This window comes from Balaenoptera acutorostrata, chromosome 7 (genome assembly GCF_949987535.1).
Source record: "Balaenoptera acutorostrata chromosome 7, mBalAcu1.1, whole genome shotgun sequence".
NCBI classification, from domain to species: domain Eukaryota; kingdom Metazoa; phylum Chordata; class Mammalia; order Artiodactyla; family Balaenopteridae; genus Balaenoptera; species Balaenoptera acutorostrata.
The window spans coordinates 57,421,252-57,446,145 of NC_080070.1; the positions used below are offsets into that span (position 1 = coordinate 57,421,252).

At 35.8% G+C, this 24,894-nt stretch overlaps 1 protein-coding gene across 14 annotated transcripts in view; it reads left to right on the forward strand.

Annotated features, from left to right (window-relative positions):
• Positions 1–24,894, forward strand: part of AKAP9 (A-kinase anchoring protein 9) — a 153,911-nt gene that overhangs the window by 79,287 nt on the left and 49,730 nt on the right. For 11 of the 14 annotated variants that reach the window (XM_057549560.1, XM_057549558.1, XM_057549563.1 and 8 more), the window contains 5 exons: positions 820–1,044; positions 2,136–2,276; positions 2,773–2,876; positions 5,378–5,583; positions 13,972–14,198. In XM_057549560.1, coding sequence (XP_057405543.1) covers positions 820–1,044; positions 2,136–2,276; positions 2,773–2,876; positions 5,378–5,583; positions 13,972–14,198 — 903 coding nt within the window. The remainder of the gene's footprint in view (positions 1–819; positions 1,045–2,135; positions 2,277–2,772; positions 2,877–5,377; positions 5,584–13,971; positions 14,199–24,894) is intronic. The other 3 variants (XM_057549569.1, XM_057549570.1, XM_057549573.1) reach the window with 1 other exon arrangement.

The window sequence follows — 24,894 nt, forward strand, 5'->3', positions numbered from 1 at the left end:
CCTTTAACAGAACGTAGTAAATTCTGCTTCTTTTAAAATTATCTTAATTCAAATTTTTTATTTATGTTCATGATAGGTTATATCTTTTTAGAGGCATATTCAATTAAAATTGTCAACTCTTTATGAAGTGCAAAGTTGTGAGGTAGTCATGTAAACCTCTTTAATTTGCCAGCAACTGTTCAAGGCAGAACGATTTGTTTAAGTAGTAGCTCTTCAGGAATTCAGGTACTTGTTGAAACCCATTAAGGAGTGGACTTCTTACGAGTATGAGAAAGTGGAATATAAGGCTTTTATTTCCAAATAAAAATTATTGAAGTTTGTTTCTTATCAAGCATTTCTCTGTAGTACTCTGATGACCACTGCATAATATAAATTAAAGAGATAAAATTTCTATTTTTATAAATTTAATTTTAAAATATAAGTATTCCATTTATATTATTTCCTTATAAAATGTCAAGAGAAATAATGGAGTTATTCATTAAGAGTAGAAGGAATCTTGAATATCTTTTCTTAATTCTTCTCCTCCCTTAGATTTAGATTACGTCTGAAATAACTGATAGTTACTTTGCTTTTGGAGAACAACATGCGTAATGATAATAAACTAACTTCACATTGATTTGAAATTATAATTAAGACAAATTTTTAAAATTATTTATGTTTTAGTTTAATAATGGGAATTTTAAAATGAGGTGCTTTGTGGGGTTAGTATTAGAATTACTTTCATTTGTATTTAAAGTATCAATGCTGACAGATTTCCACGAAATGTTTTATGGTTGAAATTTTAATTTATTTTTTTAATTTTTTTTTTAACTGTTATAGCTCCATGATGAGATTTTGGTATCAAGTATGGATGCTTCTAGACAACTAATGTTAAATGAAGAACAGTTAGAAGATATGAGGCAGGAACTTGTACGACAGTACCAAGAACATCAACAGGCAACGGAACTTTTAAGGCAGGCACACATGCGGCAGATGGAGAGACAGCGAGAAGACCAGGAACAGCTGCAAGAAGAGATTAAGAGGCTGAATAAACAATTAGCCCAGGTATGGGACCCAGAGTCCCTTTCCTCCCCAATTAAAATAGCAGTGTTCTTTATATCGCTTTTTTTTTTTTAAGTCAGAATTATTGCCGTGATCTGAATAAATACAGATATTTAACATCAGGAACAGACTCCATCAGCACAACAGCCTAAGATCTTGTTCGGGACACCTAACTCAACCTTGGAGTGCACTATCTCTCTACTGTTTGACATATCTGCCTTTTTAGGCATTGAAAAAGTGGTTACAAGGCTGTTTGTTTTTAAACATTCCATTGACCATACGTGGCAAAAGTACTTTGACAGTTTTGGAACTTCTTTGTGCTGAGATGCAGTTGATATTCAGTTTTCCCATGTTTATTTATAGTTTTGTGAGTCCACCAAATTAGCATCTCCAAGGTTTACCTTTATCTATTTTTATTCTATCTTTTTAATCATGAATGGAAATCTGAAGTAGTATGTTTCTGGAACTTTCTCCAGGGAAACATCTCTTCTTGATTTGAGAAATGCAAATTTACATAATGTTCTTACCACTTTCTTGACTAAACTTACATATTCCTTGGTATTTGGGAGCTGGATTCTTTTCAATTGCTGTATATAATATACTCACAAAATCATTGTAGAAAAGCAAATATTTATGTAAAAGTTCTTATAAAAACATTTATTCAATTTATTTTGAAAAGTTAAGCTAAAACAAGAGATAACAAATAGGGAACTCTTGAAATATAGTTTCAGATATAGAATAATAGGAAAATTAGGAGTTGAACATAAGACATATCATTTGGAAAAATTAATTTTGCTTTTCTTCATTGCATTTTGTGAATTTAAACTTCTGAATTTTCAATGCAAAACTGGCATATAAAAATAATATTAATTGAGCTGCAAAAATTGCTGAATATTTAAGCCTAATTAGCTTTTTTTTAAGTTTCAAATTTTGCATTGAACTTTATATATGCTTTTAACCCCTAATCATGGAATATGAAGCAGGGTAGAACCGGGGCCTGTTGGTTCCAGGGGGTTAAAAGAAGTCTGCTTAATATTCCTGCTTTTTCCTTCTATCGCAAACAATATTCTCTCATGACCTTTTTTCTTATTTAGAGATCCTCAATAGATAATGAAAACCTGGTTTCAGAGAGAGAGAGGGTGCTTTTAGAGGAGCTGGAAGCACTAAAGCAGCTGTCTCTAGCTGGAAGAGAGAAGCTGTGTTGTGAGCTGCGCAACAGCAGTACGCAAACACAGGTAGTATGGACTTTGACCCACCTAGGAGCAGTGGATCCACAATGCAGTAGGATCTGTGTGTCTTTGTTGTTTGTGTGAAATGTATTTTTTATAGGTATGAGCTTAACATATTTGTGATTGTTTACATTTAAGGTAGGTGGGGTCAAGATGCCTTACATTCCATTTAAGGTAATTTGAATCTGACAGCGGTTTAGCAACAGCTGTTGTTTCACCAAGGAGCAGAGTAACCTAACGAACTTTATTGTTGCATTATAGCATGCCTTAGCTTGAACCCATTAAATTTTTTTTCATCTGTGCACCAGACTGTTTTTATCTTTTTTGATAATGCTAATCTCTTGATAAAATATAGTTAAATATTATTTCAAACAGTATCTGTTTTGCACGCAGAGGTTTCTTCTTTTCATGTCATAACAATATAGAAGAATGACATGCTATTTCCAAGATGACAGGTTTTCTTTCTATCTTGTCCTCTCTATCTTTATACAAACTTAAACAGAATGCAGATGAAAACCAAGGAGAAGTTGAGGAGCAGACCTTTAAAGAAAAGGAATTGGACAGAAAACCTGAAGAGGTGACTCCTGAAATTCTGTCCAATGAAAGGTATACAGAATGCATATTTTTTCAATGTAAAGTGAGTTAAAATAGTTGTCTCAATATTATAAACTTTATTTGTCCTTATTTTTATTTTGTACATTTATTTTATTTGTACATTGTACTCTGTATGTAAAAAATGATCAGTTTTTGATAATTAAATAGACAAATTAAAAAAAATGTTTTGTATATAAAGTAATTTTATTGGATATTGATCATATACTTCACTCAGCGAATGATAAGACAGTCTTTGGTTATTGAACCTTTCTTGATTAATTTTATTCTGCTCATATGCCATTTTTTATCCTAAAAAACAAAGTTGTGCTTGTGAGTTTATTCCTTCACTGTTTGGACATGCATTCAGTATAAGCCACCCCCTGGTTTGTTCATGACGAGAAAAAAAATGATTTTAGTGATAGTCTGCATTTAACTTCTTTCATGCATTTACTTTATAGCAGATGAGACCTTTTAATCCACATCCCACTTTTTTAGAGGAATAAATTAATGATCCGATGTTAACAAAACTTTCCCTTACTTTGATTTTATAGAGATTAATATGAAAATGAGAATAGTTACCCCACATTAATATTAGGAGTTTAAGCACAGTATTTTAAAATTTGTTTTGTTCAAATGAAAATAATTTCTCTAATTTTAAATTAAAACTAATATCTACTAACTTAACTTCCTCCTTTTCCAATCTGTGACTGTCAACCCTCTGTGTCCTCCTAACCTCCTTCCTCAGCTTGCATGGAGGAATTTGGCCCCTAAGATTTTGGCTTCCCCTTTGGATCATCAGTATGGAACACAGTCAGTATGCAACTCAAACAAGAAAGACAGTGTACGAAAATTAGAGTTACCATGGCAATATAAAATAAACAAAATGTTTATTTTATATTATTTATCTCTGGTATATTTTTAAAATTATACAGTGTTTAATTTTTAGGAATTTTTGTAGTGAGTGTTGATAAATGAGTATTCCTATTTATTTCTTTTTACCATCATATTAATTTTAATCATTTCTCTTATGTAGAAATATTTTCAAATTATCCTAGTCCGGGGGTGTTTGGGGCTTGAACAAAACCTCAGAAAAAGTTATAGAAATAAAACCCTTTACTTACTTCGTACTAATAACTAAATTATTTAGAGTTTTATTTTTAATCTCCTTGCTTATGTAACCAGAGAACTTGATGTAGGTGTAAAAATAGAACTGTCTTTTTCACTTGACAAATACTGAAGGAAGACCACTCCATTTATTACTTTGTCTTAAAATAGTTATGTCACGTGCCTGTGAAAACAGATATCCTTTAACCAGCTTGTCAGTGATCTCCCACAGTGTGAAGTTGAGAGAGAAACTGTCTTAAGTCAGAGGACCTTTACCATGAAAGTTTCTTATTTTGTCTCCATGTATTAAATATATAGTTTGCCACTGTAGTATCTTTGTTGAATTAAGCTGTTAGGACAAAAGAGTTGTTTAGTTATTCAAAAGGTTAATCAGTTAACCTTCTGAATCACCGTTTATGGAAGTGTATTTCTTGACACATGAAGATGATTGTGTTAAGGAAAAATGAAAGCTTATGAAAACACTTTGTCCAGGATAATCCCATTTTTGTTTTTAAAATGTCTGTATTTATGAGAGAGGAAGAGGAGGGAAAATGTCTAGAAGGCTAGGCATTAAAATGTTAACTGTGATTATCTGTGAGTACTAAGATATTTTGGTGGGTGGTTAGGAGCATTTTTTAAATTTTTAAAAATAATGTATTACCTGTAAAAAAAGAGAGATGCACTATTAATTCCATTTGGTTGAAAATAGGTTTCTTCTCCTGGCTGAAATGAGTGTGGTATATGTAACTTGAGAAGTTTCTGTCTCTGGAGCAGATATAGTAATCAACTGCTCGGGGTATATTACCTCTGGTGTTAGCAGATAATGAAATTGTACTATAGATCTTTTTAAAAACAGGGCTCTGCCTGTTTTTGTAATTTAACCATGTAGATCATCACCATTAAGTTACAGAGATACAAGCATATTTTTTTCTGGTGGAATTTTTGAATTTATTTTAAAATATATTATTTAACATAAAAGAAGATAAAATGTAAAATATATAAGAGTAACCATCAATGGTATTACCAGCTCAATAACTTGCATATACTTAGGTACTGCCACACTTTTTAAAACTGAAATTTTGCATCTCCCTAAAATTTTCTTCTAATTTGCAAACTCTACTGGCTTAAAAATTTAGTTATTTGATTTCTTTCAGGTCAGTAAAATGCTGCACATTTTCAAAAAATATTATAGTTCACTGATGAAAATTTTTCAGAAGAAAACAAAATTTATAATTATAAAATAAATACAAAAAGCACTTCATTTTAAGTGCTATTGCATATTATTGTAATAGGATCATATGAAGTTTTATTTTTTAAGTCAAATATTTTGTAGTGTATTTTTTTGTGGAACATAAGTGTTTGCTTTAAAAAGATTAAATATTTTAATAAATGTTTCCTTATCTATACAGGTATACACTCCAGAAAACTAATAGCAGACTTCTGAAGATCCTCTTAGAAGTTGTAAAGACAACAGCAGCTGTTGAAGAAACAATTGGTCGCCATGTCCTTGGTATTCTAGATAGATCTAGTAAAGGCCAGTCATTGACCAGCCTGATTTGGAGGTCAGAAGCAGAGACACCAATAAAGTCGTGTGTCCACGAGGAACACACAGGAGGTAAAACTTTTATATGCTGTTGAAACTCTTGTCATTGTCTTCAGTAAATCTTGCTGAGTTCAGGGCACTTTACTAGTGTTGAAAATACAGAAGAGAGAATATTAAAGTATTTTCCAATAAAAAGACCTCCAAACACAAATACACTAGAGCCACTCTTCTTAAGACACCGTTATTGTTTAGCATTTGCAAATGGGTGTCTTAGAGTTGTCATTACATATACTCAGGGTTATTACTCTGCTACATAAACCAAAGGCTGTTTAATTTCTCCACCAATAAGAGAAAAATTCCATATCACCACTCAGGTCTCTTACCAATATCTGTGAGGTATAAGCAACATTCTGAAACCACCCTCTAAAGGGAAGAGTTTTTGTCAGATGGAGAAAGATAGGATCTGGACGCTTGGACCAGAAGATCAAGGCCTTCCTTCACTACCATTCCATACCCAAGAACTTCTCCCCAGTTGGAAGCCAGTCATCTAAAAATAAAAATGCCAGTTTATGCAATTTTTGAGAACATTCTGTTTGTTAAGTTTCATGTGGAGAAACGAGAAGAAATTATCCCACTTAGAGAAAGTTTACTTAATTACAGGTTGGCCAGTAATATGTTTCTAAGTGCAGAGAAGAGCTTGATTTGGAATTTTAAGTAAAATTGATTTTCAAAACTTAGTTGAATTCAAAGATAATTTTAAAAACTGCTTTTAGTAAAGTAAGAGCTAAAATAAGACTGTAACTTTAAACTTTCAAACTCATTCTTTTCAAACTTTGTAGAAGTATTTTTTTTTTAATTAACTTCACTCTTGGTTAAGTTCTCAGTCAAGGGCTATGTGTTTTCTGCATATGAATCTTGATGTATAGAAAAGAATTAAGTAATATTTTCTTGATCTCATTGTGAAAGTATTTATCAAATTATGTTTTTTTAAAAACAATTATCTCAAACTAGTTTCACTTAACCATTTGGGAAAGGGGGCATTTTGCTGTGCTACAGGTAAGACCTACACCATATTCAAAAGACACTCTGAGGAATGTTCTGTACATTACAAGAATATTTTGTGCTTTTTTTGTTAGCAGTTCTCCTAGACACTTCTCCAAGTGGTTGCTGAAGTATTTGGCAAACAACGTATCTTTTTTTTTTAATTTTTTTAAATTTTTTGCTGTGTTGGGTGTTCGTTGCTGTGCGTGGACTTTCTCTAGTTGTGGAGAGCGGGGGCTACTCTTCATTGCAGTGTACAGGCTTCTCACTGCGGTGGCTTCTCTTGTTGCAGAGCATGGGCTCTAGGCATGCGGGCTTCAGTAGTTGTGGCACACGGACTCAGTAGTTGTGGCTCGCGGGCTCTAGAGTGCAGGCCCAGTAGTTGTGGCGCATGGGCTTAGTTGCTCCATGGCATGTGGGATCTTCCCGGACCAGTGCTCGAACCCGTGTCCCCTGCATTGGCAGGCAGATTCTTAACCACTGCGCCACCAGGGAAGCCCCAAACAACACATCTTAAAAGGCAGCAAACTCACTTTCAGAGCAGTGTTCCCATAATTATAAAAAGGAGTAAATTGGTAATTTGTTGTTGTTGTGTTACTTTTATTTAATTTATTTATTTATCTATTTATAATTTTTATTGGAGTATAGTTGCTTTATAATGTGTTAGTTTCTACTATACAGCAAAGTGAATCAGCTATACATATACATATATCCCCTCTTTTTTGGATTTCCTTCCCATTTAGGTCACCACAGAGCATTGAGTAGAGTTCCCTGTGCTATACAGTAGGTTCTCATTAGTTATCTGTTTTATACATAGTATCAATAATGTATATATGTCAATCCCACTCTCCCAATTCATCCCCCCCCCCACCGCCGCCCCCTGCTCTTGGTATCCATGCGTTTGTTCTCTATGTCTCTGTCTCTGTTTTTCTGCTTTGTAAATAAGATCGTCTATACCAAGTTTTTCAGATTCCACATATATGCATTAATATATGATATTCTTTCTCACTTACTTCACTCTGTATGACAGACTCTAGGTCCATCCACGTCTCTACAAATGACCCAATTTCGTTCCTTTTTATGGCTGTGTAATATTCCATTGTATATATGTACCACATCTTTTTTTTCCATTCCTCTGGTGATGGACATTTAGGTTGTTTCCATGTCCTGGCTATTGTAAATAGTGCTGCTGTGAACATTGGGGTGTATGTGTCTTTTTGAGTTATGGTTTCCTCTGGGTATATGCCCAGTAGTGGGATTGCTGGGTCACATGGTAGTTCTATTTTTAGTTTTTTTAAGGAACCTCCATACTGTTCTCCAAAATGGCTGTATCAATTTACATTCCCACCAACAGTGCAAGAGGTTTCCCTTTTCTTCACACCCTCTCTAGCATTTATTGTTTGTAGATTTTGTGATGATGGCCATTCTGACGGGTATGAGGTGATAACCTCATTGTAGTTTTGATTTGCATTTCTCTAATAATTAGTGTTGTTGAGCATCTTTTCATGTGTTTGTTGGCCATCTGTATGTCTTCTTTGGAGAAATGTCTATTTAGGTCTTCTGCCCATATTTTGATTGGGTTGTTTGTTTTTTTGATACCAAGCTGCATGAACTGCTTGTATATTTTGGAGATTAATCCTTTGTCAGTTGCTTCGTCTGCAAATATTTTCTCCCATTCTGAGGGTTGTCTTTTCATCTTGTTTATGGTCTCCTTTGCTGTGCAAAAGCTTTTAATTAGGTCCCATTTGTTTATTTTTGTTTTTATTTTCATTACTCTAGGAGGTGGGTCAAAAAGGATCTTGCTGTGATTATGTTTAATTTATGTCAAAGAGTGTTTCGCCTGTTTTTCCTCTAAGAGTCTTATAGTATCTGGCCTTACATTTAGGTCTTTAATGCATTTTGAGTTTATTTTTGTGTATGGTGTTAGGGAGTGTTCTACTTTCATTCTTTTACATGTAGCATAGAGGATTATGTTATATTCCTTTTCTGTGAGAAGGCAGACCTGAAAGGACATCTGATCTACTAGCCTACTTTCTTATGCGTGGTTAAGTATCTAAGTCTCCCAATATAGATTAAATATGTCCATGTCCTATTTTAAGATATCCAATGATAGAGTAGTTTTTCAATTATAAGTAGTTTAATCAGTTCAATTATACAATTGTATTGAACAATGTCTTTTTGCTCTCTGCTTTACAACAATTCTCAGTCCAGTGAAGGAGGCACTGAAATTCCGATTCAAGGCAAAATAAAACCATGGTACTTAATGTTTTACTTAATACCACTTTATGTATTTGAATCAGTTAAGCCTTTTGAAATAAATATTTAATTATTTAACTGTTAATAGATACTGAAAGAATAATATTAAGATACAAAAGGAAAAATTAAATCCTCTGCTAAGAAATACAGTATGAAGACTAGCAAGGCAGAGGTAAGAATTTTGCTGGTGTTGCGTGTAATTTCCATTTAATTAGTTTTTATATTTTTGTGTTTGGCAGTGATGTGCTAGTCTTAGTAACAAAATTGGGAAGATCACTAGTATCATTTGGGGGCACTTAGATTCACTTTGCATCTTGAAGGAAATATTGAATTAATAGAATTTATAATTTAAAACTGAAGAAGATACTGTCTTTAAAATATTGACACCATGTTCCATACGTAAGAATTTTTCTGATGTTTCTTCAGATTTTTAATGAAAGTATTATTGTAAAAACTAAAATGAACTTTTCAAATATTTCTTTTATGTCTTAATTAATATAACAAAAAGCTCAGTTTTAATCTGATTATGAAGGAACTCTTGCTTTTCAGTTTTTATCTATGACCTTTTGTTGTGAGCAGTAGCACTTGTAATCTATTTGCAGCCCTCAAGTCTGAACTTGTTTAGAGTTTAAACATGTGTGGACTTGTTAACTCTCTAAAAAAATAAATAATTGACTTGCTAATGTTTGCTTCCTCGTAAGAGCAACCTAGTTTATGAAATTGAAGGGAAATTTTGAGCCAATGTGAAATCGCTTGAACTTGAGTGAATATTAGACTAGTTCATAAAAATGAGTTCCCCTAGGATGTGTTGAAAGAAGAAGTCCTTTAGGTCTACACTGTGATGGTTCAGTAGTAAAATACATATACCTCCCGCTTAGAAGACCAGGGACTAAATCTTACTTGCTGCAGCTTTTTTTGGAGCAGTGTGTTGTTACAGCAAGAATACTGGATTAGTATGAGGAGGTCCTTATTCTAGCTCACTGTGACCTTGAGCAAGTCTCTTAGCCTCCTGGGGCCTCCCTTCAGTTTACTCATCTGTTAAGTGTAAGAGTCAGACAAGAGTCAGTGGTTTCCATTTGGACCCCCAGAGATCTTCAGGCCACTGGGGCAGGGGAATGCTCTATCCTATCACCGCCCCCTGCTTAAACTGAGAAGCTTGTTGCTATCTGTATGGAATGAACTTGGTAAAATCCATTAAAAAAGTGACTGAAGACCTTTTGAATAACCATCATCTGCCATGTTTAAGACACAGATCTGAGTGGTTGGCCAATCTGAAATCATGATTCTGTTCACCAAACTGGTCACTCTGAGATTTCTATTGGCATTTTATGAAATTGCCCTGCCAGTTTAACTTTTTCTCTAATTTTTCCTGCCAAAGACTAGTTATAATAAATACAGTACAAGTTTGATGTTGTTCTCATTCCTTTATTTCACTGGAATAAACAAAGTTCTGTATCTTCATTGGAACATATTTGATTATTTTTATTCATTTGTTTATATCTTCAAAATGTTATCAGTAAAATACATTAAGCTGGTTCACATGTTCATATTTTCTAGGTACTTTAATGTCTATTTTTTTATTAGCCATTTAAAAAATTAACATTCAGTGGCTTTTTATAAGCCATTTTGTTTTATATATCCTTTGTATTTTGTGTTTGAGATTTGCTCCCATGCAATATGTAGTATCTTCAGGTTTTTTCCTCACCATGGATTCCTTCTCTGGACCCTAAAACATGCTGATATCTTCATAATAAAAAAAAAAAAATGTTTTTTCTCAACTTTGTTCCCCCCTTAAGGTAAACCGCAGCAAACTCTATGAGAGATTAGACCAGCTCTTGCTTCCACCAGCTTTGGTTTCTGTTTCTGTAGTACCAAAGCTGCTCTCTCTAAGGACAGCAGTGACCTTCCGATTGTCAAATCCAGTAGCATCTTCTCAGTCCTTGTCCCGTTTGACTTTCTAGACAAATAACATTATTGAAGTCTCTCTCTTTCTGAAACATTCTCTTCTTGTCTCCTGGAACATCTCTCTCCTCCTGTCTTTCTCTGACTTTTTTTTTTACACAGGTTCTTCTGTTGGCTTATGCTCCAGCTGTGTTTGTCCTTTTCTCACTAAATATTGCTCCTAAAGCAAATGTGTCTACTTCCAAGCTTCAACTCTCACCTTTCTACAGTGACTCCTAAGTCTCTACAGACCCATATTTTCAAAAATTGACTTCTCTCCTCCGCATAGCCCGTTAACACTTCAGACTAATCATTTTTCATGCTTACTCTGTATACTTTCTCCGAATTTTTTAGTATTTCTCTTAATGACTCTTATGTCCTCTAAGAATCATCTAAGCTGGAAACCTAGAGTCATCTTTTACTGCTTTTCTTTCTCTCTTGTCTTATACATTCAGTTTTTTCCAACCTGTGACCAGCCCCCGTCCGTCTTTAACATTTCTTATCTGGGCAGTTGAAATAGTATTCTAACCAGACTCTTCTCCTTCTCTAACCCTTCCTCTGCATTGCTGCAGCTTGCTTCCTGATCACACATTTGATATTATCTTCCTGCTCAAAAAAATGATTTACTTCCCCATTATTTATAACAAAAAAACCCTGGTTCCTGAAAAATTTAAGACCATTCACAACTTGGATCCAGCCTACTTTCTAGCAACCTTTTTTCTGCTCTCTCCCCTACCTCATCCTTGCTTCGCCACATACTTGCACCCCACAAAGCTGCCTTGATTGCCCATCATATCAGACTGTCATCTTTCCTCAGATTTGTCAGATTCTCTGTATCCATTAAAAGGAAATGTCCCTAGAATGCATTTAATTCCTTAGATAAAGATGCTATATTACATAGGTATTTTTAGTTTTTTTAACACCAGTTGTAAACTAATATTTCTTGCTTCCATAATTTCATCAAAAATATCATTTATTTTCTAGACTACATTAATTTTATTTACTGGCTTTGTGATATCCATTGTACTGTACTTTATCTGAACTCATTTTGAATTCTAAGATCATTTTGAACTCATGAATATTTATAAACTGTTAATCCCTATTATCAAGACATTCAGTTTTTTTTTTTTAAATTTTATTTATTTATTTATTTATTTATTTATTTATGGCTGTGTTGGGTCTTTGTTTCTGTGCGAGGGCTTTCTCTAGTTGCGGCAAGTGGGGGCCACTCTTCATCGCGGTGTGCGGGCCTCTCACTGTCGCGGCCTCTCTTGTTGCGGAGCACAGGCTCCAGGTGCGCAGGCTCAGTAGTTGTGGCTCGCGGGCCCAGTTGCTCCGCGGCATGTGGGATCTTCCCAGACCAGGGGTCGAACCCGTGTCCCCTGCATTGGCAGGCAGATTCTCAACCACTGTGCCACCAGGGAAGCCCAAGACATTCAGTTCTGAATATGTGGAATAGTGTAAGTAAATACCAGTCTAGTTGTTGTTTTTCGGTTTTGAAAATAAAAATGCAAAATGAAATTGTATTTGCTGCTACACTAAGAATTAGATAAACTTATGTAGTAGCAAACATTTAAAGTCATTTTCTCTAGGGACTTCCCTAGGGTGGTCCAGTGGTGAAGACTTTGGCTTCCAATGCAGGGGTTGTGGGTTCGATCCCTGTCGGGGAGCTAAGATCCCACATGCCTCACTGGCCAAAAAACCAAAATATAAAACAGAAGCAATATTGTAACAAATTCAGTAAAGACCTTAAAAAAAGAAAAAAGGTCCACATAATGTCATTTTCTAGAATGCAGTTTTGGATTCTTCAGCCAGTGACTTATATAGAGGAGGTGCTTAGTGAATCTTGAATTGTGCTGGGACTTACGTGGTGGCACAGTGGTTAAGAATCCACCTGCCAATGCAGGGTACACAGGTTCGAGCTATGGTCCGGGAAGATCCCACATGCTGCAGAGCAACTAAGCCCATGCGCCACAACTCCTGAAGCCCAGGAGCCTAGAGCCCGTGCTCCGCAACAAGAGAAACCACCGCAGTGAGAAGTCCGCGCACCGCAACGAAGAGTAGCCCCCGCTCGCTGCAGCTAGAGAAAGCCCGTGCACAGCAACGGAGGCCCAAGGCAGCTAAAAATAAATAAATAAAATGTTGAATTGTGCTGAGTTCAGATCTTGTATCTGAAACCGCATCTGATATCATTACTACATGAGATTGAGAGACTTCCATATGACACCAGCTACTTTAGCAAGACTTTTTAATAAATAGCTCTTATTCTCCTGGGTGATTGTATCAAACTGAATGTTTATTCCAGGTACTTTGGAAATTACAATTTCTTGTGACTTTAATTTGTTAACTTTGTACAGTTACTGATAAGAAATATGTACTACTTGTAATAAAAGAATAGGTGATTCCTCTTCAGGAAATTTCATTGTTCGATTGTAGCATGCTGCCCACAGATAAGTACTGTATTCCCTGGCAGTGATAAATAACATATGCTTTTATTTCAGTTTAGAGAAAACGCTTCTAAAGCTTTATCTTCTGCCCATGTAAACTCAATTTTCCTTACATAAGAAAAAAGACTAGTGTGGAAACACAAGTCCATATTTAAAATTAGAACTGCTTATTAGTCTAACTTTTCCCAGGATAGCTATTACAAAAGTAGCAAGTTGTAAAAAGATTTTAGTCCCTTTTGCTGCCCAGTACAGTGCTTAGAAATGAAAGGGTCTGCTCCATGCAGAATCAAGCACTTCTGTCGTTCCATACACCTGGAAGATCCCGTTACACAATGTTTTCTTTTCATGTTGTTGTTTAGATATTTGTTTTTCATTACACCATGTGTAATGTCCTTGAGGATAGGAACCAAATCTTGCCACCTATGTGTCTCCTTTACTTAGTAAACCCTGCGTGATGGGCATTTAGTAAATATCTGTTGAAAGGTGTTTTAAATTTTTTATCAAAGAAAAAATACTAATTATCAAAAATATTAATTTCTGCCAAGCCCTATTAGCTAGCATAGCATTATTCTTCCCAGTCTTATACCTGGTAGGTTATCAAATAATATTACATTCTGTATTTACCTATTTTATTTGTTTTGTTGCAGTGTTAACTAAGACACCTTATAGTTCCAATGATTTCAAGTTTTAATTTGATTTTATTTTGTAACCTTTTTTTTTACTATGATTATTATAATTGATTTATACCTTTAAAATAGTGTTATTCTGGTTACAGATGAATGTAAACCCTCTTATTCTGGAAGTGATATACCAAGAAGTGACAGTAGCATGTGGTCCAAAGTAACTGAGGAAGGAACGGAGCTGTCACCGCAGCTCATGAGGAGTGGATTTACTGGAAATGAAATAGACCCTGAAAATGAAGAACTTCTGCTGAACATTAGCTCTCGACTACAAGCGGCAGTTGAAAAACTCCTAGAAGCCATAAGTGAAACTAGTAGTCAGGTAACCTCCTTATGTTGCTAATATATACTGAGTTGGAAATAGGTTTTCTTTTAAGCCAGGGAACGAGGACTAAATGTTTTCTCTCTACTGTCTCACAGAAATCTAGTTTGGTTCCCCTTTAATAATTGGTTGTCTTTGTGACAATCAATTGCTGATGGAGTCTTTGAATTCTAAAATTCAGTGTTTTAATTTTCAGATTTTTCTAGACTCTTACACATTACTTTTTTTGATACCAAAAAGGATTTTAACTTTACCATTGTATGAAATATTCTATTATAATACATATTATTTATTTGAAGGAATGGTATAAGGAATCTCTAAAACAAACCGTGTGCTCAAGTATGTCATAGCACTACTATTAAATATAACAGATCAAGCCTACAATTCCTTCCTGTGATTTTTACATTCTTTTCACAAATATGATTAGAATACCTCACTTCACTACCTTGGTAGGAAATTAGAGTGAGGGACAGTTACTACATTAAAGTATTGTTTTCATAGAACTTTTGAGAGTATATACCATTGTATTTATACCTTAACTTGCAATTTTCTCTGTCTATAAAATTTTTATACCCTGTATAGTAATTGTCTCTTAAGTACTCTATGCAGAATTTTAAAAATTGTTTGCTGTTTTAAAATGAAGTAATTTCACTTAATTTAAAAATCTTTAACTGTAAAATCACAACTCTCATGTTAGTCAGTGAGTGCTTCATTGTCATCAGCTACAGGGCCAGTATATTAATATTTTTCACTGATATCTTTATTCAGAGTATTCTAGATCCATGTGCATTTTAAACAAAAGTTGAGAAGTTGAAAGAGTATCTTTGATATCTTGTTATTTCTGATGTCTGGCCTCCATTGATGCTACTTTTTTTTCTTTAAGAAATTATTCTGTTTCTGCAGTAGCAATGACTATTGGATGTATCAAATTTGACAAATATGGTTATATATATTGTGTTTTAATGCGAGATTTTTTTACTTTTAGGTTAAGTTAGTGATTATACACCATTTCTTGAGTCATCTCTTGTTTAGTGACCCTTGAAATAATTTGTTAACCTCCTACTATTCGGTTAACATCATTATCAATCCATTATTCTTTTTTTGTCTCTTGATAAGTTGCTGTTGGCATTAAACTAAGAAGGCATTAGCAAAACAACATATATTTCCAGTGAAATATTTGTCCTCCAGATAGATTTCAGCTCTGAAAACTGTTATCTTAACCAGAGTTTTCCTCAGGTTCATTCTTATTTGTTGGAAGACAGTCTAAATTTTCTTCTGTGATACAGTATGGATCATATCTATCTTTGAGAGGAAAAGAATCCTAAAATAACCACACATTGCAGTGAGAATTCACTGATTGGCCAGGGGAATATATCATAATATATCTGCTGTTAAACTTCTGGATGGCACCTTGATTGACTGAACAAACTAAGGTATTCATATGCAGTTAAATAGGTCTCAAAAATTCTTCCATAGATAAATTCTGAAGATATGATATGATATATAGTTATATTACAGAAGATATTGCTATCTTTGGGTAATTCTTGTTTTTTTGAAGCTTTCTTTTAAATCAGGTGCAAAATGATTGAAAAGCTGTTGCTTCAGTAACTCAGATTTCCTTGAGCATCCACAAAGAACTAAAAGAAGTGTAGTATTCCTGAAAACTCACATCTTTGTGTATTTACTAACAGAAAGGATGACTGTTTACACAAACAATGATGGGGCCCCATCTTTACTGAAAGCACACATAGTAAGTGCTGTTAAGGAAATGGTACCAACTAACACCAGCCTCATTTATGTATTCATTTAACAAGACATTAAATTATACTCTTGGGTCAAAGAATTATAATGCTTACTGCATTTTTCCTCAGCCTCAGGTGTGGTAGACTTAAGCTCAAACATTGAAATTATGAATGCTGTGTCATAATGTGAAATTCCATAGCTACAATGAAAAAACACACATCTTCTACTAAGATTTGGTATCTTGTAAAGTCTTTACTTTTTAAAATTAACATAAGCCCTGGATTGGCTTTCTTTTAAAATGCTTATGCGTAAGCCACTTTAACAATATGTTACTCTCCTTAGTAAACTGAGCCAATTCTGGCATTTTCAACTGTTGCTTTTCAGCACTTTTAATGCTTGAATGCATATGCATCATAATTATTCCTTTTATTCTATGAAAGTCATACAGATGATTCTATACTGAATTTCCACATGATCTTGCTTTTTTTTTTCTTTTTTGCTTATTTAAGCCACGTTGGTATTTAATTTCTGTATTTATGTTTTATACCATGAAAACAGCTGTTAATACTTTTCCTTTTTTGACCACTAATTAAATACTTTTGACCTGGATCTTGAGCTCTGTTAATACTGTTGCTACTACCTGATACTCATTGTAATTTATGGACAATCTAGTTAATGCAATATATTTGTCATTTGACAAGCCCCATGGAAAAGGGTAAATAAATCAGAAGTGATCAGTGGTTGGACTTGTTCCTACAGGCTACTGAAGAGAAACTTTCCCCATAATCCATTAACACTGTCAACAGACAAGTGCGGGAGATCCACCTGAAACACTCAGTCTTCCAGGCTAAGATTACAGCTTATCAGATCTGCTTATGTGTCTAGGTAGTGAGGTACAGTAGGAGCCTGATGATTCTCAATTTGTTAAATACTAAAGCAGCAATATGTTATGTAGATTTTACTGTATTGTTTTAGTTTAAATATCACTGAATAGATCACAGAAATTTTGCCCAGAGCAGTAAGTAGTTCTCAGTGTGGTCTCTTAAGCAGCAACATAAGCGCCACTAAAGACTTGTTCTGAATGTAAATTCTCAGTCCCCACCCCAGACCTACCGAATGATGGGGCCCCAAAACCTGTGTTTTAACAAGTCCTTTAGCTAATACTAATACAGACTAAAGTTTGAGAACCACTGACCTAGAAATTATTATTATAATATTCACATTATTCTAGCGGAATTTTGAAGTGTTCTACTAATATCTGTTATATAAAAGGTTGAAGTAGTTGTTGACACTTGATATAAAAATCATTTTTCTTAGATGAATTATATTTTTAAGGCAGTGGGAATAGGAGCTCTGTAAAATTTTCTTTAAATTTAGTTCAGTTACTACTCTTCCATGGAGAGATGTTTAAAGACATTGACTTCTTCAGAATATTCTCATTAATAACTAAAATTATTTTGAACATGGTGAATATGTTTAACAGATTGATGCAAAATAATGTGTAGTCCTCTGTGAAATGACTAGTATTCCATTTTCTTTTTAATGAGTCATTATTTGGTTCTTCTTCATAATGGAATATTTCCCTTTTATTTTGATTCTTTTTCACTTGTCATAAAAAAATCTAAAACAGAACTGACACTGCTATAATATCTTTTTGCTTGCAGTGAAAGAGAAATTCAGGTAACTAGCTCTGCATAGGATACCCTGAGAGTAGAAAAGAGAGCAGCATCTGACAGTTTAGGGTAAGATAGGAACAAGTAAAGCTTATTGGAGGACTCGATGCTTTGAGATGAGTCACTCATTCATCAAATTTATTGAACACCTGGTATGTAACAATTGCTCTTCTAGATACTGGAGGTACAGCACTGAACAAAGTACAAAGTCCCTACTCTCATAGAGGTTACAATATAATGGTGGGGACTGATAATAAATAAACGTAGTATGCCAGATGGTGATACCTACTGTGAAGGAAAATAAAATAGGGGGAGGTAGAGCATGATGGGGGAAGAGGACATTTTATGTAGGAAAATTAAGGAAGACCTCTCTGATAACGTGATAGTCAAGCATCTACCTTAAGGAAGTACGGGAGACAGCCACATAGGTAAGTTGGGGAAGAATGTTTCAGTCAAAGGAATAGTGAGTACGAGGCCCTGAGGTGGTCATTGAGGTGGTCATGTGCTAGTTCTTTGTGTGGTTGACAAAGAGGCCAGAGTAGCTGGAGCAAGAAGAATGGGGAAAGTGTGGGAGACGAGGTCATAGTGGTACCTGGGAACCAAATCACATGGAACTTGGAATTTAATTCTTAATGAGATGCAGAGTCCTTGGGTACAATTTTTTAACTTGTTATTTTGAAGTAATTTTAGACTTACAGAAAAGTTGCAAAAATAGTACCAAGAGTTCCCATGTACTCTTCACTCAACTTTCCCTAATGTTCACATCTTGTGTAACCACACTATAGTTATCAAAACTTAGAAATTAAAAGTAGTACAATACTATAAACTACAGACTGTTTGGATTTTACCAGTTTTCCCACTAAAGTCCTTTTTCTGTTCTAGGATCTGTTCCAGGATCGCACATTGCATTTAGTTGTCATGTCTTCTTCATCTTCTCCAGACTCTGTTAGTTCCTGAGTCTTTCTTTGCCTTTCATGACTTTGACACCTGAAAAAGACTAGCCAGTTATTTTGTAGAATATCCCTCGGTGTGATTTTGTCTGTTTTCTCATGATTACATGAAGCTTATTCATTTTTGACAAGGATACCACTGAAGTTGTGTGCCCTTCTCTGTGTGTCAAATCGAAAGGCACATGTCTTATTACAGGTGCTGTTAATCTCGATTACTTGTGGTGTCAGCTGGGTTTCTCCACTGTTTGATACTATGCAAATTTCCTGTTTCTCTTTAAACTTCCATCCACTAATCTTAGCATCCGTTGCCTGCACAATTATTACTGTGGTGTTCCAATGGTGATTTTCTGTCATCATTCATTCATCATTCCTTCATTTATTGATTGGAATTATTCTGTAAGAGCTGTTTCTTTTTTCTTTTATTTATTTATTTGCTTATTTTTATTTTTTGCTGTGCGCGTGCTTTCTCTGGTTGTGGCAAGTGGGGGCTCCTCTTCGTTGCAGTGCGTGGGCTTCTCATTGAAGCGGCTTCTCTTGTTGCGGAGCACGGGCTCTAGGCACGCGGGCTCTAGAGCGCAGGCTCAGTAGTTGTGGCGCATGGGCTTAGGTGCTCCACGACATGTGGGATCTTTCCAGACCAGGGATTGAACCCGTGTCCCCTGCGTTGGCAGGCAGAGTCTTAACCACTGCACCACCAGGGAAGTCCCAAGAGCTGTTTCTTCACTCACATTTATTTACTTAACCGAGTTTCATATGAATTCATAGCTATTAATTTTTTTCAGTGGTTTATAATCCAATACTACAGTAGTTTGTTTTGTTCCAGCTTTGGCAGTAAGAACTCTTTCAGGTTGGCACCTGTGCACTTTCAAAGTGCTTATTCTTTTGAGCATTTGCACTATCAGAGACTCCAGGCCCATCTTGTATTTTCCCTGCCCCAGCCCTAGAATCAACTACTTCTCCAAGGAATTCAAGTTCCCTTTATTGGAGAAAGATACTTAGAAACCAAGACCTGGGTGCTATATGTGCTTATTGTTAACTAAGGTGTTTTGGTCCTCTCAGCAGACAGTTTGAAAATATATGTAGTATATTAACCCTTGCATATATATTTATTTCTATATTGTATATATCATAGAAATATAATTTCATATCGATACCTCCAATTCCCATCTAGTACCACAGCATTCTTTCTCCCCTTTCCCCTCTCCTTTGTAACTTTGTTCTCCAAAGGCGAGAAACAAGGCTCTCATAATCTACAGTAGTTTTATTTATTTGTTAACCATTTATACCCATAAAGTAATTTCATACCCATATATACCCATAAAGTAATTTTACAGTTGCTAACCTATATCCCTGTGAAAAACAAATTTACTAACTAGAGTACAGTAGTTTTTGGTCTTTAGCCTTACAGTATACAATCAAAATACTGTTTTTCAAAGTATCATAGGTTAACTCTTCTCCCCACGCCTTTAGTGTGGTTTTGTTATTCACTTTTAATACAATAAGAATTATTTATTATAGTTTTTATTCCATTTTGGGTTCCCCCACACTTTGGTTAATTTTTTAAAATTTACATACAGTAAATTTCATTTGTGCGTAGACAGTTCTTTTGGTTGTGACAGATGCATAGAGTTATGTGTCTACCACCACAATCATAATACAGAACATTTCCATCACCCCAAAATTCCCTGGTGCTGCTCTGTTCTTTTATAGTCAGCCCCTCCTCCACCTCCTGCCCTTGAAAATCACTAGCTGCTTTCTGTCCCTATAGTTTTGTCTTTTCCAGATTGTCATTAATGAAATCATACATTATGCATTATTTTGGGTCTGGTTTCATTGTCTTAACAAAATACATATAAGATTCATCTATGTGTGTTAATACTTTGTTTCTTTTTAGAGCTGAGGGGTAGTCCATTGAATGGATGCACCTGTTTGTTTATCTAAAGGACATACAGATTGTTTCCAGCTCTGTGTCATTAGAGATTTTTCAGCAACTGATGTAACTTACATTTATCAAAAGGATCACTTTGACCACCTTGTTAAATATAGACTGGGGGGATGGAGGGGTGCAGGACAGAAGCAAAGAAATCAGTTGGAGAACTTGCCCAGGCTTATAAGTTAGGTGTAAATTAGAATTTGAATCCAGGCAGTCTGGCTTCAGGGTCCACGCTCTTAACTGCCACTTTTTCTGCCCTTTGAAAATGAAAGGAGTGAATCATTCTGTCAGTTACTGCTGACAGGTCATGTTATAGCCTGAGGAGTAGATTTTGAAATCTGGGAGGTGTGCGGTAGGGGTGGGGGGGGCGTGTCATTGGTTACTTTACAAGAGCAGTTTCAGTGAAGTAATGGAGATGAAAGCATAATTCAAGAGAAAATGAGAGGGAAAATGAGTCTTTTAGGTAAAGACTTACAAGACAAGTAGAAACTAAGTGGGTGGGTCAAGAAGAAAATTTGTGGCAAATGGCATAGCATGTTGGTATAAACCAGCATGATGTGTTTGAGGATACTGGGTAGTTTTGTGTTTTAAACATCCAGGGTGGAATGTGGGGAACAGAGGGTAGAAGGATAGCAGTGGTTAGCACATAGTCCCTTGAGGGCTTAGTTAAGGAGTTTTAACTTTATGCTGAAAAGTGTGGGGAGGCATTGAAATATTTTTGGTAGAAAATAATAATAATATCAAATTTGTGTTTTAGAGAGAATTCCTCTGGCAACAGTGGGGTGGATATATGGGCAGGAAAATAGTGAGGAGAGATGCTGAATGTGCAGAAACAGGAGACTCTTAAAATATTCCAGTGAAAAGGGATAGAAATCAAGTTAGGGCAAGAGGGAAGTGATTTTAAAACTTGTAGAAGTTGAATTTGATAGAAGTTCGTGTGACATTGAATGTAGGGGGTAAGGAAGGGGCGAGGAAACCACACGTGAATCCTTGACCAACTAAGTTGTTGGTGTATTTCCCTTACTGAGATGGGGGGTGCAAAAGAAGTGAATAGTGAGTTCAGTTTTAGGTAATCTGAGTTTGAAATGCATAGAGGGAGAAGATATTCCCTAGAGTCTAGAGTTTGGGAAACTAGATTGGAAGTTGTCATCATTTTAAAGACATTGGAAACCATGGTTTTCGAGAGTGTACAGAGCTAATTTTTTGTACTGGTAGAGTGCTGAGATTTAAAAGAGAATAAAGGTAGATAAGTCTACAAAAGATATTGAGAATGAGAGAGGAAAATCAAGAGAATAGTATCATAAAAGCCAGATGAGGAGTGATTTTCCGTAAGTGTCAGATACCATGGAAAGGTAACGGATGCTGAGGATTTAGTGTCCATTGGATATTTCAGTATAGGTGTCATCAGTGACCTTGATGAGAACAGTTTCATGGATTGATAGAGGAGAAATTCAAAATTCAGACATTTACAGAAATAGAGTTGAAGAAATAGAGACAGCAATTTCATGATACCTGGCCATGAAGAAAACAGGAGACCGTTAGCTTGAAAGGGGGAGAATGCTTTTTTTAAGATTCAGGTGTTTATATTGAGTAGCAATGGAAAAGTTGAAGATGCACATCAGAGGGGATGGGCTTTGTGGAGCCAGATCCGTGGGGTAGGTGAGGGTGGAATCTGGAACACAAGTGGAAGGTGTGGCCTTTGGATCAGAGAGACTCTGCCTCCTTTAAGATTGGTCAGAGAAATTATTGCCAGTGATTGTGGGCTTTTGTTTGGGGTTGGGGAGGAGTTTCATTGAAAAGGCCCTGTAGTCTAAGTAAATACTGTCAAATAATCAAGGTTCTTTCTTTCCTTTTTTTTTTTTTTTTTTTACTGGTTTGGTTTTATATGTTATATAATTGTAGTGGGACATCATGATTAAGTCTTGTACTTAGTTTTAAGTTTAGAGGCTGCTTTAGGTGCCGTAGATGCATCTTGCTTTAATAAAAGAATTAGTAAGCGTTTTCTTTACTAAGTATCAGGGTATCTGCCTTTATAGCCTGATTTCATAATATCTTTTATGAGTATTTTACTTTATGTATTTGATTTCATAAGTGATTTACCCAATGGCATGTCCAAATCCATATAATAATACATTTACTCTGATGGATTTTACTTCTCTTTTGCTGAGACAGGCTGCTATAAATATTGAATATATTCAGGCTTGTATTCAACCTATTGCAGTTTCCTATTGGTTGGGATGGCTTTTGTTGGAATAGGAGTAAAATTACTGAGAGTCTAGTCTCAAGCCCTTAGAAAGTTAATCTCTTTAACATTATCTTTATTAAGTAGTGTCTTTGTGGTTCTGCAGAGAAGTTTTATCTTTGAGAGTGTGGTTTTAGATTCTTTCTCTTTCTTTCTTTTTTTTTTTTTTGGCTGCTTTGCGGTGCAGGGGCTTTTCTCTAGTGTGGAGAGTCGGGGGTGGGGCTACTCTTCGTTGTGGTGCACGAGCTCATTGCAGTGGCTTCTCTTGTTGTGGAGCACGAGCTCTAGGTGCGCGGGCTTCAGTAGTTGTGGCGCACAGGCTCAGTAGTTGTGGCTCGCGGGCTCTAGAGCGCAGGCTCAGTAGTTGTGGCTCGCGGGCTCTAGAGCGCAGGCTCAGTAGTTGTGGCGCACGGGCTTAGTTGCTCCGCGGCATGTGGGATCTTCCTGGACCAGGGATTGAACCTGTGTCCCCTGCATTGGCAGGCGGATTCTTAACCACTGTGCCACCAGGGAAGTCCCTGTTTCAGATTCTGGATTCTTGGGACAGGTAGAAATAGGAATCAGTCTGTTATGTGGGAAGTAGTGTTTTAGCAATTAAAGTTTTCCAGAATCCAGAGGTACTGTTTAGAGCCATAGGAGATTATTTACCAAGAGATTCTTTCAGGCGTTAGAAGAGAACAGTGAATGAGGAATTTACTCCTGAAGAAATGATTTTTATTATAGGCAACTCTCATGAATTTATTTATTTATTTTTTTTTAATAGATTCCAATGAATTATAGTTATTGTTATTATTATTATTATTATTATTATTATTATTTTTTATAGCTACTTTATTTATTTATTTATATTTATTTTTGGCTGTGTTGGGTCTTCGGTTCTTGCGAGGGCTTTCTCTGGTTACGGCAAGTGGGGGCCACTCTTCATCGCGGTGCGGGGACCGCTCTTCATCGCGGTGCGCGGGCCTTTCACTATCGCGGCCCCTCCCGTTGCGGGGCACAGGCTCCAGACGCGCAGGCTCAGTAGTTGTGGCTCACGGGCCCAGCTGCTCCGCGGCATGTGGGATCCTCCCAGACCAGGGCTCGAACCCGTGTCCCCTGCATTAGCAGGCAGATTCTCAACCACTGCGCCACCAGGGAAGCCCATCTCATGAATTTATTAATAATCATTTTTTAGATTAATGGAACTTAAGGTACTTTTCTATATTTTCTCCAAGAGGGAGCCTTTTTATGAGGATGAAACAGTAGTACTGTAAGTTAAGATTCTGTTTTGTCATTGTTGTGTTTTAAAACATAAACTGTGGGCTTCCCTGGTAGCACAGTGGTTAAGAATCCACCTGCCAATGCAGGGGACACAGGTTCGAGCCCTGGTCCAGGAAGATCCCACATGCCACGGAGCAACTAAGCCCGTGGGCCACAACTACTGAGCCTGCGCTCTAGAGCCCGCGAGCCACAACTACTGAGCCCGCGTGCCACAACTACTGAAGCCCGCGCACCTATAGCCCGTGATCCACAACAAGAGAAGCCACTGCAATGAGAAGCCCGCGCACCACAATGAAGAGTAGCCCCCCACTCGCCGCAACTAGAGAAAGCCTGCGTGCAGCAATGAAGACCCAGCACAGCCAAAAATAAATAAGTAAAAAATAAATAAATTTATTAAAAAAATAAAAATAAAGCATAAACCTTAATAAAGTGTTGAAATACATTTGCCATTAGGTGTTCCTCCCAGTGTGTGTATTATAAGCACCAGGGCTCTGTCAGGGTATTGTAGCCAGGATTCAGTCTATTAAGTAACTTAAAAAAATAAAAAATAAATCAAAATACAAAAGAGAGCAACAGAAGTGGTTTACAAGTTGGGGGAAATATTTCTGGGGAAAAGGTTAAATAGTTTGACATTGTACAATTAAAGTAAAGCTAAACGTAACTCTATACCGCAAATTAATAGCTTTCAAATATACATTAAAATCTTGATTATCTGAAACCAGGGGATAATGAGCTAGTCTGGATAATTAAAAGGGTGTCCTCTAAAAAATTGAAATTATTTTAACTGTTATTGATTGCAGAGAGTTTTATGTGCTTTCTAAAATTAAAAAAAATATATAATTTGAATTATTCCAATTCAAAGTAATCTATCTGGACATCAATATATATAATATAC